Source organism: Antechinus flavipes, chromosome 5, assembly GCF_016432865.1.
Source record: "Antechinus flavipes isolate AdamAnt ecotype Samford, QLD, Australia chromosome 5, AdamAnt_v2, whole genome shotgun sequence".
Lineage (NCBI taxonomy): Eukaryota > Metazoa > Chordata > Mammalia > Dasyuromorphia > Dasyuridae > Antechinus > Antechinus flavipes.
Window position 1 is genome coordinate 162,151,995 of NC_067402.1, and position 20,047 is coordinate 162,172,041.

General features: G+C 34.4%; 1 protein-coding gene across 8 annotated transcripts in view; it reads left to right on the forward strand.

Annotated features, from left to right (window-relative positions):
• BEND7 (BEN domain containing 7) overlaps window positions 1-20,047 on the forward strand; it is a 245,539-nt gene that overhangs the window by 106,927 nt on the left and 118,565 nt on the right. For all 8 annotated transcript variants that reach the window (XR_007947760.1, XM_051962550.1, XM_051962551.1 and 5 more), the window contains one exon: window positions 14,242-14,361. Coding sequence is in view for 7 of the 8 variants with exons in the window: in XM_051962550.1 (XP_051818510.1) it covers window positions 14,242-14,361 (120 nt within the window). In the remaining variant the exon portion in view is untranslated. The remainder of the gene's footprint in view (window positions 1-14,241; window positions 14,362-20,047) is intronic.

Below are 20,047 nucleotides of genomic sequence, written 5' to 3' on the forward strand. Positions count from 1 at the left end.
AGGGCATGGCATAATAGAAAGAGAGAGAACCTTGGGGTCAGAAAGACTTGGGTTCAAGTTTTATTTCTGACATATACTGACAGATTGTTTAACCTCAATGCTTCAAGTAACTCTATGAAATTATTCATTGTAGAAGAGTAGCTAGTCTGCACTGGCAATTAAATGCCAATTAAATTGCACATCTAAAATTTTAAAACAGTACAATATATACAAAGATCAAATAAAATTTTTCTACCAGAAAATGTTGTTATAATGTACTTAGGCAGCCCAGGGATGAGAAGTATGGAAGAAAGTCTTTAGCTTTGTTCCATTGGCACATAATTATATTGAGTTTATCAAATTAGCTAATTGTTAGCTTGGATGGCTTGGGAGAAGTTGCTCCTATGAAGATGAAATATGGAGCAGGATAGTGAGATTGAAGTAAAATGTAGGTAACTCTGTGTGTGTGTGTGTGTTTATTGGACTGGAGGTGGAGCAAAGGACCTGAGCCTTTCTACTCCTAAAGCTGATGATTATTAGTATTAATGGAGTCAATATATAGGCTCTCTATAGTGACTCCCTAGTTACAAATGGGACCTTAGACTTCTTACTCAACCAAGAGATTAATTAGAAGCAAATCAGTAAACCAGTAAGCATTGGGACTTGCTAGGTGCAGTGCTAGGTATTAGGAATATAAAGGGGGAAAAGTAGGCTTTTCCATTAAGGAGATAACACTCCATTGAAGAAAAACAGCATATCATTTCTGCTATTACGGTCCATAGTGGTTGGAGTGTGTGTGTGTGTGTGTGTGTGTGTGTGTGTGTGTGTGTGTACACATGTACACATACATGTAACTATCATTCTTGTTAATGGTGGGAATAGAAGATAAGTTGCAGAAAGCTAAAGGAAGAATGAACAGTGAAGCAACAAATATAAGCAATTCATCAGACAGTGTGCTGGTAGAAGAAAGATAAAATATTTAACGATATTAATTAAAGGATTTCATTTTGTTTTTAAGACAGATGTGTGAGTGTTTGAAGATAGAAGAGAATTATAATAGGGAGAGAGAAATATGCAGGCTTCTAGAGAAGGAAGGAAATCATGTGGGAACAAGAAGATCTATTAGGATTCAGAAGGTAATATAACCTAGAACCCAAACAAGCAATTATACATCTTTTCCTCTGAAGTGAATGTGAACAAGCTATTGTGACATAGTATGCACTGTTAGAAGGAACTGGGCTAAGACTGACTAAATGATTATGTATGTGACATTAGACTTGATCTTTTTAAGTTTCTGTTTACTCATCTGTAAATTAGTTACTATCTTTTAAATCTACCTACCTCACAAAATAAAGAGTTAGATTGTATATCATCAAGAAAAATGTCATTCAAATGCAAGGTCATATCATAAATGTTAATGATGATACTAATCAATTTTTATTTTATTATTAGGGATATTAAGTCTATATGTTCATATGACAAGAGCAATACATTTTTAGTACCTTTGTATGGTATGGTTAGGAAATGAAGAGAGGAGCTATAATACAAGGAATTGATGATGACAACAACACTGGGAGCAAACATGGAAGTGAGGTTCAGGAAAATCCTTGCTTAGATTTTAGTCTATTTACCAGATAATTTCCCATCTGCAAAGTGCCAATAGGGTACTTAATCTCTGAGTGTGATTGATAGTCAGTGCTTTTTGACTACAATTTGGAAGGCTATAAATCCCATGAGATAAAAATGTCACTTAATCAAAATTTGCTAACTAAATAATGCTGAATAAAGAAGATTGGGATCAGGAGGAAAAGAAAACATTTGACATTTGAAGACTGTACTGTAGGTGTTATCACTCACTGAAGGCTTTGGTCTTTATAAATACATGCAGCTTGATTTATTACAAAATAAACCCGTATATATTGTGAAAATAGAAATTCCCTCACATAAAAGGATGTATTTATAAAATATAATATTAAAAAATCTCCTTTGTGCTCTAGACAAATGCTAGCTTGGTTTTTCATAGTCCTTCAGTTCCTACTGGATTTTTCTAACTTCTCTATTCTATATTCTTCTGGATTTAAAAAAAAATTTCCTTTTTAATTTCACTGTTATTTTATTTTCACTTAAGAAAAGATCTGCAAACTTTCTTAATCATACAATCCTATCATTTATTTAGCATGAACCCCCACATTTACATTATTTACAAATAATATACTACTATACTAATAATTATGTATGTGATCTAGTTTACACAATTTAATTTTGAAAATAATGAGATAAAGATGAGTAGTATTCGGTCCTAAAGTAAATAGAGAACCATAAGATTTGTTGAGTGGGGAATTGACATGGTGAGTCATTCACCAAGCATTTATTCAATTTTTACTACATCAGACTGTTCTAAGTACTAGAAGTACAAATAAGTAGGGAAATAGCTTCTGTCCTCAGGGACAGTAGGAGAGACAATATGAAAATAAAAAGATACATATAACATAGATTGGATATAACCTAAAAATGGAGACTCTAGCAGCTAGAAGACCTGGGAAAAGACTTCCCATAGAAGAAGACCATGTTTTGGAAGAGGAGAGAACAGCATTCCAGACAGGAGGCCATAGACATTGGCCTAGTGTCATATTCAAGGAACTTTTAAGGGGCACCTGCTACAACCAGGATGTGATTTTAGATGTCAGGGTTTGGAATGCTGAGAAAGGTTATTAGATTTTAACTATCCTTAAGGACCAGTGGTGGGCTCAGAAGGGAGAAGGCTGAGAGCTTGCACAGTGGAGAGAGAAGGAAAAGTGTTCTGTGCTAAGGATTGGTACATGGTTGAATTAGAGACAGACTCACAGTTGATTAGGCTGTTGAAGGAAAGATAGAATGGCCAACTCCTGCCTGAAAAACCATCCTCTCTACAATATACTCTGGATCAAATAGAAGTCTCTTTTCTATATGACAGTTCTTCAGATACTTGAGGCAACTATACTGCATTCTTTCCACAAAGCTTCTCTTAAACCCCCTGTTTCCTCAAGTGGCATGAAGTGAACCATTGTGGTTGTCCTCCCTTGGATACTACTTCCCAGTTTCTCAATGTCCTTTTAAAAATATGGTTCCCAGAAGAAACACAGTACACACAGTATAGATAGTTAAGATAGACTTTTAGGAGCTGCTTAGATATTTTTAAGTTTTCTATAATGAACATAATGTAATCTTCAAAGAGTAATATTTGGAAGTCCTCACCGAATGGAAGCCCTCTTGACTTTGCTTAGTAATAATCTGAGATTGACTGAATTAAATCTTTCAAGGCATCGTATATGATTTTGAAATGTGAATGTGAAATACTGTGTGGGAAGAGAAACTGTTAGGTGGCATTTTGTGTTACAAGATCAAATAGTTAATAACCAGTAAGTAAAATTTGGTTGCCCAGAAAAGTTAATCAGTATTATACCTTGATTTCAAGATGGCATGCTTATTTGGGTTCTGGGTAATGGATGATATTCTCCTGCTTGCCCAGTTACTGTGAAGTGAAGCAGGGCTGTGTGCTTTCTCCATGCATTTTAACATGATGTTTTCAGCAGTGTTGTCAGACAACTTGAGTGAAGACAAAAACAGCATCAAAATCAGCTCCCTCACTGACAGTAAATTATTTAACTTGCAAAGATTACAAGCCAAGGCTTAAGTGGAAAGAGAGTTGGTCTAGGACTTTGTTAGCAGCCTTTGAAGCTGAGATCAACAAAGTATGCATCAGTTCTCTGCTGCTTGTTCTAATTTGGTATAATAAAACCAAGAAAACCAGGTTCTCCAAAATCCTTGTTTGGAATCATCAGTTCTAGCAAATGGAGAAATACGGAATGCTGTGGATAAGTTCACTTTCCTTGGTAGCAAGCACACTTTCTTTTTCTTTTTTTTTTTTAATAGCTTTTTATTTACAAGTTATATGCATGGATAATTTTGCAGCATTGACAATTGCCAACCTTTTGTTCCAATTTTTCCCCTCCTTCTCCCCACCCCCTCCTTTAGATGGCAGGATGACCAATACGTGTTAAATATATTAAAGTATAAATTAGATACAAAATAAGTATACATGTCCAAACCATTGTTTTGCTGTACAAAAAGAATCGGACTCTGAAATACTGTACAATTAGCCTGTGAAGGAAATCAAAAATGCAGGTGGGCAAAAATATAGGGATTGGGAATTCAATGTAATGGTTCTTAGTCATCTCCCAGAGTTCTTTCACTGGATGTAGCTGGTTCATTCATTACTGCTCCATTAGAACTGGTTTGGTTCATCTCATTGTTGAAGACAGCCATGTCCATCACAGTTGATCATCATATAGTATTGTTGTTGAAGTATATAATGATCTCCTGGTCTGGGTAGCACACTTTCTAGGGATGTTCACATAGAAGATGAAGTTGATACATGCATTGCCAGAGCTACCTTAGAGTTTGTGAGGCTCTGGAGGAAAGTAGGGGAGAAGAGGTATTAGACTTCCTACATTCTGAAAGGCATTGAGCTGACTTCTTGTTGTATGCCTGTGAAATCTGGAAACGAGGTACATTTTCCTCCAGGAAACCTAATAGTCTCTTCACCCCAGAGTGAGGAGCTTTCAATGCTCCAGGAAACGGGAATCTCTTCCATTTGAATTGTCTCAGGAAGATTTAGAAAATCACCTGGCAAGATGAGGTACTGGACACAGAGGTCTGCTCTTGAGCTAAATTGTCAAGCATTCAAACTCTGCCATAGAAAGCACAACTCTGATGGGATGGCCACATTGCTCAAATGCACATTTTCCTAAAAGATGATTTTATGGAGAGCTCATACAAAACAGACACTAACATGGTAATCAGAGGAAGCACTACAAGGATACTATCTTCAAGATCTTTCCAAAGAACTTTGGGATTGGTTGCATGACATAAGAAATATTGGCACAGCATCACCTAGTATGACATATCTGTATCAAAGAAGGCACCATGATCTCTGAGCAAAACAGAATTGTTTTAATTCAAAAGAAACCTGTGCAAATTAGAGAAATTTGTGCGTAAGAGATGTGCAAATTTGTTTTTGTGTACTATTTGTGATAGAGCCTTCTGACCTCATGTTGGTCTGATTAGCCACAGTCACAGTATATATACCTTGACCACAACACAGTGATATTATTTTAATCCTCTTCCAAAATGAAAGATAACCAATCAAGTAATAAGAACAGTGGGATTTTTGTATTCTCTGTATCTTTCAGTCAGTTGTATGACTAGAAATATGGTCTACATAGGATATCATTTGCAAAAGCCTGATTTTTCCTTTCATTTGCCCTTAACTTTATATGAATGTGCACGCTATTCCCATAAAGATTTTGTACAGATGAGAAAATAATTAATCTGCCCAATTGTTAGTACCTTCCCTCTTCCTGGTTAGGAAAATGTACCTCGTTAAAGTAAAGTTTGAGCTAGATAAGCTCTGAATTCCCTTCAAATATGAAATCCAGAAGTTTTGAAGAAAATGGAATTGAAGTTGCTAAAAGAGAACTCATTTATGTCTTGCTCCTTGGCTCCATACTTTCCTTTTCCTCTTGTCTAGGACTGTCTAATGTAATATTATTTATAATAATTATTATACCTGACATTTATATATTACTTTTAAGGTTTGAAAACTGCTTCATAAGCTTATACTTATGAAGTATATGATGGTTCATATACTTAATTTCTTCTCAAGATTTTATTTCCAACTTGTTAAAACTGGATTTGGAATCTGGCTTTTCTACTTGTCACTTCTGGGATTGTAAACAAGTGATATAATGTCTCTGAATCAGTTTCCTCACTTGTAAAAATAGACTTTGGGACTGAATAGTCTCTAAGGTTCTTATCAGCTCTAAAGTCTCTGCTCAAACACCTTCATCGGCATATTATGATCCTAAATTTTGCCTGGTTATTTATCCCTTTTATCAATTCACATCTTGCCTATGGTACTGTGGTTCCTTAAGGTCTCCTGAAATTTTAGGACAGCACTAGCTCCCTTGTTCTGCTTACTTAGTAACTGAAGTGAAGAATCCTTATTTAGCACTGTTTGAAGTGATACTTAGGTTGCCATGCGTTTCCTATCTGAACAAAAGTTAAAATAATGTCACCAAATCAGAAAACCTTGGGAATTGTTTTCAGCAATTTAGCAGGTGTTTCATCTTAGTTATGATTGTTCATGTGAGATAGACAAGGTGGTCTTTACTTCTTTAAGTATGCTGAAATGAAAAATTTTTTAAACCTATAAGCAAATTCTACATAGTATTGTGCTGCCTAATACAAGTAATCAGAAAAATCAGCATTGAAAGCTCCTCACTCTGGGGTGAAGAGACTATTAGGTCAGAGAGTATGGCCAGTCTACAATATTCCGAAATATGTCAGCTGTACTATGTCAGCCATTCTGTGCATCAGACTTTATCAAAGATTATGTTAAATGCCACATCACTAAAGTAGGTTTTGCTCATCCATTAGTTTATTTTCATTTTTACATATTTGTGGGAGAGGATTCAAATATAAAAATCAAGGAAAAGTCATTAATCACATAGATCAGAATAAAATCTGTTGTTTCTTTTGTTATTTAACACACTCTTTCTTAGGATATCAAATTGTGTTAAAGATAGTGGGAACTTTGTTCTTATATTTAATGTTATTGTTGGCCTTATTCCAATTCTTCAGGTTATTTGGAGTTGTTTAAAATTAGCCTTTGTTTCTCTATAATAGTATTGAAATAGAAAGGGGGAGGTAACTTCACTTAATGACCTATTGCATTCTGAGGACAAATGCAAATTGTTCTACTATGATTTTTAATGACCCACTATTAACATAGTCAGAACACAGTGCATTAATGCAGTACTTCTTTTCACATCATTACTCCTAATGGAACTGTTACAGGCATAATAACTTGACCTTTTGCTATAATTTCAAATGGTAAGAATATCTTTGCTTATTCAATGCCTCTATTCACAAGGCATATTGAGTCATTCAGATCAATATAATGAAAATCTTTTGGCCTTGTTCTTAGGGCTCATCTGTATGAGTGTAATGGAAGGTGGGATGGATAGTTTTTGGTAGGTAAAGCTAGTTGAATGTCTCTTTGAAGTTAGAATGCAATTCATGCGTTAGAATGTCAATAATCTGCAGTGTAGGCATTTTTGTGATGTGTATAATGCTGTGTTTCTAAAGATCTCAGACAAAAAGCCTAAGAGGTATTTTTTCTCCCCTGACCCCTTTCTATTGAAGCTATATAGAATTTAATTGAGAAGGGAAAATAAAAACCAGGAATTCTAGACTTTATAAAAGTATATTAATGGATATATTCAAGAAATGGCAGGTTTGAAGCAGTTCATGGAGGCTGTAGTGGAGAAGATAGTATATAATCTTTATCCAATTCTCATATACTTAGTCTGGAATACAGATTGTATCCAGAAGTTGCTATATTTTAGGGCCCTTAAGGGCAAAGGTGATGAATGAGTTGATTTTGACTCCATTAATTTTTTAAAAAATCTCTGAGTATGAAGGAACAAGGAGGGATGTTTGCTTATATATGAGAAAAGAAATTATTTTCAAGCATATAAATTGTCCACAAATAAGTAATAAACTAAATATCCACTTTCAGTATTTATTGATTTAACTAAGTCTGCAGAACTTCTTTTTGGCTATACTTTGATTAATATATTGTTACTCTGTAGACTCCAAAATAATAAGCTTTATTTTCAGTATGCTCAATGATCATGATCATTTCCTTCATGAAGTCATGAAGTAAAGACAGATTTGGTCTATAAGTCAAAAATCTTATAGACCAAATCTGTCTTTACTTCAGAAAGAAAGGTTTGCAATTTGGTGCATCTACTTCCTCATTAAGCACTCCTTAGCCCTTGCAGTCTGGCTTCCATACTTGCCACTCTACTGAAACAGGAAATAATAACATCATCAGCAAAACTAAGCAACATACTACTGATTGTGATAATATATGAAATGTTCTGTAGCCCTCCCACGCCCACCCATGGCCCAGATAAAAATTGTAAGACTTAGTAACTAAGTGGATATGAGCCAAGAGAGGAGTCATATAACAATAAAGTTTCAAACAACCAAGACATTGGTACTATTGACAGAAGAGTAGATTTTATAGGAAAGATAATAAGTTTGGGATATGTTGATTTTAGAATGTGAAGATAGAGATGTCTTATAGGCAGATGAAGACTTCAACCTCAAGCTCAGGGGAGAATCTGGATGCTGGAAATAGAGACTTGGTTCTCATATATGGAGAAGTAACATTGAAGTCATAGTGTTGAGTAAAATTGTCAATGAAAGACTATAAAGCAGGGATTCTTAACCTTCTATTATGTGATATACCTTATTTGGCAATCTGGTAAAATCTATGGCTCCTCAGAATGTTTTTAAAAACATTTTATAACAAAGAAATCAATACTGTTGGAATACAGTTATCAAATTTTTTTTAAAAAGTTTATGGGCCTCAGGTTAAGAAGCCCTAATATATTGAAAGAAGAAAAGAGGACTGAAAAAGGAACTTTGAAAAACACCCACATTAAATAAGCAACTCAGCATGGTCTCCCCCTAGATAGGAAGCTGATGACCTCTAATTTCAGATTGAAGTATATTTTCTTTGTTTTCTTTTTTTATTTTCTTCTTATTTCCTTTTACAAAGTTAACATGGGAATTTCTTTTTCATGACTATCCATATTTGTAAAGGACTTTATTTTTCTTGCTTTTTCAGTGTTTGAGGGAGGGAGAGAAGAGAGGAAGAGAATTTGGAGTTAAAAATGAAATCAAATTTTAAAAAAAGAAGTAAAAAAGAAGATAAGGAGGAAATGGGGAAATTAGAAAGCTAGGAGAATCAAGAGAATGTGGTGTCAATGGAAGACAAAGCATTCAGAAAAAAATGGGTAATGGATAATTGTAAGTGATAAAGAGAAATCAAGGAAGATAAAGGGCCAAAAAAAAAGACCATTGGATTGCAGTTAGGAGGTCGTTGGTATAGATAAGTGATCAAAGGATGTGACCAAACATTTCTCAAAATGACACTGGTCTTCTAGCTGTTTCTCAAGCAAAGCTCCATGCTCTGAAGGAGCACTTTCACTGGCTGTCCATCATTCCTGGAATGCTCTGCGTTCTTATCGCCATCTCTAGGCTTCTGTGACGTCTTTGAACTGCCGATTACAATTCTGTCTTCAAGAGGAAGCCTTTCCTCATCCCTCATAATTCTAGTACCTTCCATGGATTATACAAAGTAGTTTGCATGTTATCTTGAAAGCAAGGTCTGTTTTTGCCTTTGTTTATATCTTCAGTATAGTGCTTAATGTATGATTATTGTTCATTTGGGAGAAAAAACAAGATCAAAAAAGGGGATTGGACTATTCAGGATAAATAAGACAATAATAATGGATAGTGGAAAATACAGAATTATTGTACTCTTTAAGTTTTTTTCTATTTTGTCTGCCCCCTAAAACAAAACAATATTTGGCCTTGAAAGTACAGGGGAGGGGGCAGGTGGGAGTTGGTCATTGGTAGCTTTTATCCAAGATAAGTAGGGAGATAAAGAACATTTAGTTGCCCTTGGTAAATTCAAGATGAAATGTCCTCTAAAAAGAACTGATTGATTTGATTTTTGAACCACAACCATTGATCTCTAAAAGTGGTCACCTGTCGGGGCAGCTGGGTAGTACATGGAAGTCAAGAGGACTTGAGTTCAAATCCAGCCTTAGACACTTAACACTACCTAGCTGTGTGACTCTGGGCAAGTCACTTAATCCCAATTGCCTCAGCAAAAAAAAAAAAAAAAAAAAAAAAAAAGTTCACCTTTGTATGAAATGTATTCTGTCTGAACTCTTGAAAAATCCTTAACTTCCTTTAGAGCACAGCTTAGATGCTTCCCATTACATAAGTCCTTTCCCAACTCTATTTCTCACTCTCTAACTTGTTAGCATTCTTTCTCTCTTGAAATTACTCTGTATTTGTGCATGTGAAGTATCCTTCATTTATAATATAATCCTAGAATACACAGACTGTTTAGTTTTGTCTTTGTATTCCTGGTGCCAGTGCTGTACCTTGCATAGATTCTTATTAGGCACTTAATAAATCATTATTGAATTGTCTTGTGTAGAATTGGAGGGAGAAGTGCTGCAAGATTGGTGGACAAGGTCCTGATTTTTAAAAAGACAGAAAGTTTTGTTGGTCAAAGTTGTTAACTCTTTCAGACTTGATTGTCCTTACAATATTGTTGTTATTTCATAAATTATTTTCCTGGTAACCTCACTTGCTCTTGACAAAACTAGATAGGTTTTATTTGAACTTGATTTTGATTCCTGAAAAAAATTATAAAATATATAATTAAAGGGATCATTATTGAACCTCTAGAAAAGAAAGTAGTTCTCACCAACACAATGACCCACCCTAAATCCAGATTACTTGTGATGAAACATGGTCCTTACCTCTCCGCAAAAGTGATAGATTAACCTTAATCGGTTTCTATTCTTTCACTTTATTTTTATTCTTTTCTTTTGGACAAGGCTAATTTAAGAATTTTTTTTTGCATGACTATACATAATTGTATTGGGTTTTGGTTTTTTAGCCTTTACAGAGTAGCAGAAAGATAGGGGAAGAATTTGGAACTAAAAATAAGGTAAAATTGAGTAAAAAAAATAATGTGATTGGCAGACCTAATTTCTTTTTCTTTTTTCTTTTTTTTTTTTCTTTTTTTTTTTTTTTTTTGCCAATGTTACTAGATAGTCACACCAGGAGAATTCTAAGTACATAGTTTAGGCAAAGATTTTAAGTTTAGGCATTTGGGGAAAGTCCTTCATGTTAGTAACACTAATATAGTTAGGTAGCTTCAAAATTGATTGATCATATAGACCCAAAGGTTACTCATTAATGGTTCGATGGCAACTTGGAAGGAGAACTGGTAGAGTATCCCAGAGATCTATCTATGCATATCTCTATACTGTTCAGTATTTTAGTTAGTAACTTCAATAAAAGTATAGAGAACATATTTATCAGAATTGCAGATTACAGAAAGGTATACATCAGAGGGATATCTACATGTTAAAGAGGATCCAAAAAGATTTCATCTCAACTGTTAAGTATATTAGGTCAAATATAGTAAGATGAATCCAGTAGGGATAAATGGAAAATCTTATACTTAGGCTCAAAAATCAATTATACAACTTTCACACAGAGACAGACTAGAAAACATTCTGAGAATGTTCCTTATGAGTTAACAATATGTAATCAAGGACAAAAATATTGTCAGGAAAGACTATAAAATCTTAAGGTTACATATTAAAAGAGGCAGTTTATGCAAAAATAATTTCTGGGTCTCAGAATCTGTGTCTTCCTGCAGGGCTTAGTTCAGATGCCACCTTGTATATTAATTCTTTCATGATCCCACCAAGTTAGTGAAATTTAGCTCTTCAAATTGCCTTGGATTATATGTAGTTATAGAGCATCATATTCACCTCATTCCATCTGATAGAGCAGAAACTATATTGTCTTTGAAGCCTCAATTCCTATCACAGTACTTTGTGCTAGTAGATGCTTAATAAACTTATGTTAATTGATAATCACATCAAAATCATAAAATTTTTGAGTAAATGCCATTTTATATATTCCTCATATCTTATGTTGTATATCCATATCACTATTCTACTTGTTGAAAACTTGTAGAAAAATCCACTTTGTATAAAGAAAAATGAATAAGAGCTCTGCCCGTAGGAAACATAATCACAAATAAGAAAGATAACATGAGTTAGACAACTAATACTATTCCAGCATAAAATAAAACAGATGAAAAATTATAGCTCATGTATATAAAGTTTTAATTTTATGTGACAGGAATAAAGAAAGAACAAGCTGATTAAAAATAAAGCATAACTCAGCATTACAATATGGAAATATATGTTGATATTATTGATATAAAGCAAAGTTTTAGCTCTGTGAGGAAGAAGGTCTGGAGAGAAGTGTGCAGTGTTCCTGGATACATACCTAAAATAATAGTTAAAAGCTATATGTGAACCAGAAAGTATTCATGGACATGTTGTTACAACAAGATCATGACATATAATCATTGGGGCACTCAGAACATATTTTGAAATGTTGTATGATTTGTGATTTCTTCTGATACTACCAGGCTCTTAGACTTATATCTGCTTTGATCACTGAAATTGTCTAAGACACCAGTGAGGACAACTAGAAAAAAATATTTTGAACAATTCATGCTATAAAACAGAATGAATAGCCAAAAGAACATAGTTATTGGAAGGGAAAGCAGGGTTTTTTTTTTAATTGAATGAAAGAAATTTGATTATTTGTTTTCCATTCTGGAAATAATTTAAAATTTAAAAAAACACATTTCTCCATCCCATCTCCCCAACAAGGGTCTCTCTGTTTGACGGTCCACAGTTATATGTAATGCAAAAAGATTTGCTAAAGTGCCAACCAAGCAAATAATCTCAGAAGTCCACTCAGAGGATGAAATTATAATACTGTCTTTTAAAAAAAAAAGGCCATAACTGTTACATAAAAGCAAACAAATTTAAGCTAAGATTCTGGCATGAACCCAGTTCACTTGCTTTTATTCTATATTTATATAGATATATATTTGAAAATATTGCTGAGAAGATTCAACCACGTTACAAACACATAATAATAGTCACATGGATCGATCATTATTATGTCGTTCAGATTTTCCAAAGGAGAAACTATCATCACTTCCTTTTTTTCCCCCAACTAACAAGACAAGCACACTGTAATATTCTTAGGGAATGACCATCACATGACTGTCAGCCTTGCAGATAAAGGACCCAAATCAGCCTCCCATAGAGTTTTCCTAGTCCATCATCACTGAGGAGAACCTTGGGCATACCACCCAAAGAATCTGGGGAAAGAAGGCATTTTTTTTTGTAAAATGCAATTATCATCCTTTTATAACCAAGTATATGCAGTTCATATGCAGAACATAACCAAGTTCAATAGAGGGCTACTTTGAATATTAACTTGAAAGACCCAAGTTAAGAACTTCTCAGAAGTAGAGTATAAGGCAAAAAAATGTCACCAACAGATTCTTTAGCTGTCATGTTGCTATAGTCAGAGAATTATCTTTCAAAGCTTTTATCTTATCATATGATTCACTGTAGTTTCTATCTTGCTTGATTGGATAGGTCTTTCCTAGAAGCTAGTGCAATAAGATGCCAAAGGGTGACTCAAAATAGATTTGGATCTTTTATAAGTCTGGCATCAGCAGTAAGATTTTTAAAAGCTATCCTGTATAACACAATTGCATTTTCATTTAATCTGAGTGATGATTGAGTTGGTATGATGTCACCAATAAGAATAGTATCATGAAGATTTTTTTGCATAATTTTATTGAGACTGTTCTGCCAACCTTCCATCTATATTGGAATGACACTTGAATTCTCCCCCATACAATAGATGCTGAATTAATGAAATTACAGTATCTTGGTAATTTTGTCAAGCAGTTTGTCATATCCTTTTTTGGTCCATGGTGTCATTTTATTTCTTATTTAAAATTTATAATAGTTTTTTTCAAAATACATGCAAAGATAGTTTTCAACATTTATCTTTGCAAAATCTTGTGTTCCAGATTTTTATCCTTCACTCCTACTTCCCCTCTCCCCTAGACAGTAATTAATCCAATATAGGTCAAACATCCAATTCTTTTAAATATATTTCTACATTTATTATGCTGCACAGGAAAAATCAGATCAAAAGAGAAAAAGTGAGAAAGAAAATTACAAGCAAACAAACAATAACAAAGATGAAAATGCCATGCTGTGATCCATCCTCAGTCTCCATAGTCCTTTCTCTGGATGTAAATGGCACTTTGTATCACAAGTCTTTTGGAATTGTCTTGAATCACCTCATTGTTGGGTAAATCACAATCGATCATCACATAATCTTGTTGCTGTCATGGTACCATTTTCTGCATTGACTATAGGATAGGTGTCTAACAGAGTTTTAGGACACTTGCATCAGAGGACTTTTCCATATCGTACTTAAGGCTTGCAACCAGTTCTATTGGTTCAAAGGCAGGTTTGGCCAGGGATTCATTTTTTTTCCACTTTTGCCAAAGAGATATGGTAAATTCATATGAAAAATGCAAACTACAGCTCTAAGCAGAATTCACATCTGTTATTGATATATTTTAAAAATATTTTGACTACACAACTTCATATATCTTCCTTACCTTGAAATTTAACATTCTTTTATATTTCCTTTCAGTCTTCACAGAAAAATACTGCACTGCTAACCATGTGGATAAACTTCCTGGCCCAAGAGACTGGGTACAGATACTACAGGATCAAATTAAATTGGCCAGAAGAAGGTTAAAAAGAGGCTCAGGTATGCACAGGATGCGAGGAAGCAATTTCTTGAACTTTCTGATATTTGAGCCTTTGGATCAGTCATTGAAAAAACATTTATTATGCACTATTTGCCAGATATTGGACTGAGTTCAGAGGCAAAAGTGAATCAGCTCTTGCCTTCAAGGACCTTACATTCTCTTGTGGGAGGTAACATGTAGGAAAAAAAAGATACAGAACAAGATGGTTTTTGAAAGTAAAACAAGCTTGGGAGAAAGGAATTGGGAAAGACTTCCTTCACATGGAAAGTGGGGATAGAGCTGAGTCTTGGAATAAGTTATTTTTGACATTTTATTTTTAATTGCAAAAATGAAATAAGATATGATTTGGGTTTTTTGTGGAAGAGGAAGAGGTGATTAGAGTCTAGACATGATTTCATTAGTAAAGGAAAATCCTACTGAGGAAAAGTCCCTCTACCATTGCAGATCTGAAGTTGCTGAGCAACTTTTGGTCTTTGAATACTAAGATTTTTTAGTCTGGATCCCAGAAAGGTGTGTGATTTACTGAGAGTCACCTGGCTAGCTGGTATCAAAAGTGGGCCCTGAACCTACCTCTTTATGACTTCTCTGTCTATCAGGCAATGCGTCATCACACTGTGATGATTAGAGATAAAAGAGGAGCAACCCAAAACCAGAAGTGAGACAGATCATATGTATAATACAACTGGATAGTCATGTTCTACAGCTCCATAGATTCCATAGAGGCAAATGAATGCACTAGAAGCATAAGGAACACTCCATTTCACAGAGATTTGGATAATTCAGAAAGTTGAGGTCAGCCAGCCATGGCATGCAACCATGAGGTCCTTGAATATGATGAACTGTTAAGCCCTGCATCCTTGTTTCAGCCTGAAACCCAGACCTTGCCTCTTACCTTGCCTCTCTCACCTACAACTTTATTATGGATTTAACTCTGATAAAGTTCAATCTCCTTGAGGCTAGGAGCTATTTCATTTCATTTTCAATGACTAGTATAGTGCAGTATGAACTGGGGCTTAATAAAAACTTGTTGAATGATTTTTTAAAATGTGTATTTGAGTGATCCTTTAAAACAAACCTAGCAGCATAGTGTGCGCTTTGTTTTTAATGTATAAAACTCTTTATAAATTAATTTTTAATTCCTAATTGATAGTAAAAATCATGTTAAGCTATTTACTTATAGCATGATCAATGTTGTCTATCAGTCTTATTTGTAGTTTTGATGAGCTTTACTTATAAAAATTAGCATCTTTTAAAACTCCTATTTACATCTATTTGCCTGTTATTTTGTCTTTTTGGTCTGCATAGATTTAAAAAAGATATTAATTGTTTGAAGTGAAAAAAAAAGAAGTAATTTGATTCAAATGCTATAATTTTTTCTAGTTCACATGGTATCCCCAGATTTATTTTTGAAGGGATATTGAGCATTTAGTAAGTAAAGTTAGTTAAATTGTGTGGTCAACAACAAAACATGTCAAGAGAGAAAAGTCACCTGTATTGGCCCTGAGGACTTTCCTAAGAGGTTCATCAATACAAAAACTTCAGGAATGGCTATGCTACAAACCTCAGAGGATTTTGCCATATGAAATCTCCTTTAAGGTTGTATTCCACTGTAGTAAATGTTTTTAAAATAGCCATTAGGTGTGATTTGGTATACTTTTAAATTTTAGAAAAAAATTTTATTTCCCTTTCTCTGCCCCAGGCCTCAGAAATGATTTAGCAGAACTCAAACTTTCTAAGATATCTCCTTGATGATATACTTAACATGTGTTCATCCAGTTGTGGTTTTTTTTTTTTTTGGAAACCTACCATATACTGAATCAACTCGTTTACTTTTGGATAAGTTGTAATTGTTTACAAGTTTTTCCATGTAGCAAAATTTTCCTTCATAACTTTTATCTGTTGCTCCTAAGACTAAGCAGAAGTTTAATCCCTCTGGGACTAAAGAAAGTAAATTTAATTGGTTCAGCATTGTCATTTTGTTAGGTATTTATCTCCTTAGCTCTTAGATCTCAAAGCAGATTTCCAATAATAAGTCAGCATAACTTACTGGCTTCAGAAGAAAAAATGCCACCTCTCAGGATATTAAGTACTGATTAGTTCTGATTAGAACCAAATTGTTACTACCACTGACTAAATTCCTCCTGGAAATACCAATATTTGAGTAACAAACTACTAGGAAATTAGCATTTTCTTCATTTTTCATCATTGTATGAGAACTTAGCAAATGTAAAAAAAAAACTATTTTTTTAATGAAAGGCAGTTGCATTTTGTTTGAGGAAAAAAGTGTTTCAAATGTGTAAGTTCAGAAAGTGAACTCATATTTTTACACAGTAACCATAAAGGATATCTGGGTTCAGACACCAGGAGAAAAAGGCAAAGTTTAACAAAAGGAATGGTCATATAACATTATAAACCAGAAGTCAGCCACCCATCAGGACTTCTAGTTATGCAAAAGAAAAGATCTCTATGACCTAAGATGGCCAGTTAACTTCTGTGCTCATTTTCTTTCTTTACAATATAATATAAGGTTAATATCTTACCCAACCTGCCTCTTCACAGGAGCAGAATAAGGTAAATGGAAAAAAATGTGATCCACTGAAGCTTCTTGGGAGATAAGTGCGATATAAACCCAGAATGCTGCTCCTGCTAATTTAACTTAAATGCTGCAGAGACCACCCAGAGAGAGAAAAAAAGTATATTGTGTTAAAGAACACCTGCCTCTAGCCCTGGAAAGCTGTTAGCAGTCTCTAAAGTACTTGAGGAATATTAGTTTCAAGGCAGTCTTTGATGGTAGAGGTCATAAAGTAAGGAGATATATTGAAGTAGAATATTCCTTAGAGACAGGAACAGCCTTGCTGTCAATGGGAAATATGATTGAAATAATAAACTTTGTTTTAAATATTTAGTATATTTTTTGAGCTCTTGGCACCCTCTCTTGCAACTGCTGTAGAACCACAGCTCCTCATTAAATTGCTTTTTTTTTTAGATCTATAGTACTATATAAGTTCTATATTTTAAATTCTATATACCCTCTCCAAAAAAAGTCAGTATTCCCATTCCATGCTTTTTAACAAAATGGGAAAAAAAAGCTAGGTGAAGGAGGATTAGCAGGAGAACACTTTTATTAGCATTTTATCAATCTTATTAAGTATGCTTTAGCCACCAAATAATTAGTCCTTTTCTCATTATATATTCCTGTCCCTCTGGAATGGGCCTCGAATTCAAAAACCACTTTCTCCCTTGCCCAGTGAAGTCTTCCCTCTCCACAGAAAATTAAATCTGTCGTGTGCTCAGGACACCAAGTTCTGACTCTGTCACCAACTATTTTATAATCAGGGAGCTTTTAACCTTTGAACTCCAGTTCAAAGTTTGAATTACCCATATATTTTTGATCACCATCTCTAAGCCATATCAAAAGATAGAAAATTCGATTTCTGTGTTCATTTTTTTTTAAGAAAAGGAAAGGGGAGGGTGAGATTTAATTGATAAGCATACAAGTATAGACCAGTTATTAAAAGTGTTGGTATGTGATCCAAAACTCTGTTGTCAATTGTGTCAGATCATGGCCCTTTTGAAATTGGGCGTTAGAACTGGGTGCCCATGTGCTCAGATGAACAGCATCATAATCAGAACCCCACAAAAGTCCTCATTAACAATAACCTGACAGGGTTTTAAGGTTTTTGTCCCCCACCATTCTTGTCCCTCATTCTCGTCAGAAAGAGCCAGTGGGATATCCTTTGAAATAGGAACATTGTCTGTATAAATGCCATCCTATTTCCTTTGAGTTTGGCAGGAATGTTTTCAGAAAGCCCCAACAGATACCCAACAAAGGATTGGGTTCCAAGTATTGTTTTCTTTCTACTTTTCCTCATGAGTATTTTCAATTTGAATGATAATATAATCACTATATCATACATTCTCCACAACTTCAACCTCATTTATCATGTTTGGCTCAGTTCCTGGAATTAGATACAGACTCTGACTGGGCAAGCTAATCAACAGACTGCTTAAGAAAGCCCACACTGCTTCTAGAAGGGGGGAAAAACCCTTCCCCTGCACAGACTTTGAAAGGTTGTTATCCTAATCCAAATAGAAATTCATTTGGGGCTCTCATCATATGTAATATATTTTTTTCTATAACTGGAATGATTTCTTTCCTGGTGTGGATTTTTTTATCATTTTCATTAGATTATTACCTCAGATCTGAGACCACAATTTTTTTTATTTGTGTTAGATCTGAGAGTAAAGCTGTCACTGCTATTAAATTTTTATTGGCCTTGTTCAATCTTTTCCAAATTTCACAACTTGACTGTCACCAGGGAAGAAAGACTATGAGATTGTTGTTTCAAACAGATGTTATAATTAAATTTAAATAACACAATCATGTTCTTCAGCCATGACACTTGGTCCCAATTCATACAAACAGCATATCTTAATTTTCTCTTATTTTTTTCTTCTATTATATGCCCTCCATTCTTAAGACTGTACTTAGTAAAACATAATTGCATAAGGTTATTATTGAAAGGATTGGTGATTCTGAATTACATAGGGAAAAGATCACTTTATACTAAGAACTGATTTTTGCAATTATGTTCTTAACTGAAAAGCCTTCCATATATCTAAATTGTGGGAAGTAAATAACTATTTCTAAGGTTTGTTAGATTTTAGTTGACACATAAAATCACAAATGTGATAAATGTTTGGGCTCTTACTGTTGCTTCACAAAAACATTTTAATGTTCTGGTCTACAAAGAAAAATTAACTCTACATTTAATATTCTTATTTTAAGGTTTGCTCCTCTTCCCTCATCTTTCAGCTACTTATTCTCCAATGTTTCTTAACTACCCCACCTTACCTTTTTATCTACTTATTGTTTCTTATCTCCCTCTTTGGGAAAATATCAACCCTTAATAATAACTTACATTTATATAGAACTTATCATATTGCCAGGCATTGTACTAAGCACTTTATAAGTATCATCTCATTTGATCCTCAAACAGCCCTGGGCGATAGATGCTGTTATGATCATCCCCATTTTATGGACAAGGAAATTAGAAGACAGAGATAAGTGACTTGCCCGGTTTGAGGCTGATTTGAACTCAGGTCTTCATGACTCCAAGTTCAGTGCTCAGTCCACAATGCCCCTTAGTTACCTCCTGTGTTAGTGTCCTGTGAGAGGGCAGATGTTCACTCAAGCCAAAGGTATGTGAAGTGGTAGATAAAGTATTAGGCCGTGAACTAGAGAAAATCATTATCCTTTTTTTCAGCCAGTGTCTAAGTCAGGGTTGTTTAAAGACAGAACATAATGTTAATTTGGTTTCAGATCAATTCAGTTTTTATTTAGAGGCTGTTTAGTATAGTGGGTAGAGTGCTAGATTTAGGAAAACCTGAGATCAAACCCTGCCCAAGACTCTTATAAGTTGTGTGACTTTGGGCATTTTGTAAAAGCAGATGGTTTGACTTCATGAACTCTTAAGTTTCTTCTAGGTCCAAATTCATGATCCTGGAATCTATTACAAACACCATTTGACTGGCTTCCTGAGGTAGCCTTCCTAAATGTATGTGCATTGAGCAATAAAGCCATTGTAAATGAGAAGTAAAAGGGCTTCAGTTGGAGATTTTAGGTAGGAATTGGTATACCAAGGCAGAAATTATCAAGATGACTGATGTGCAGTTTTTTTAGCC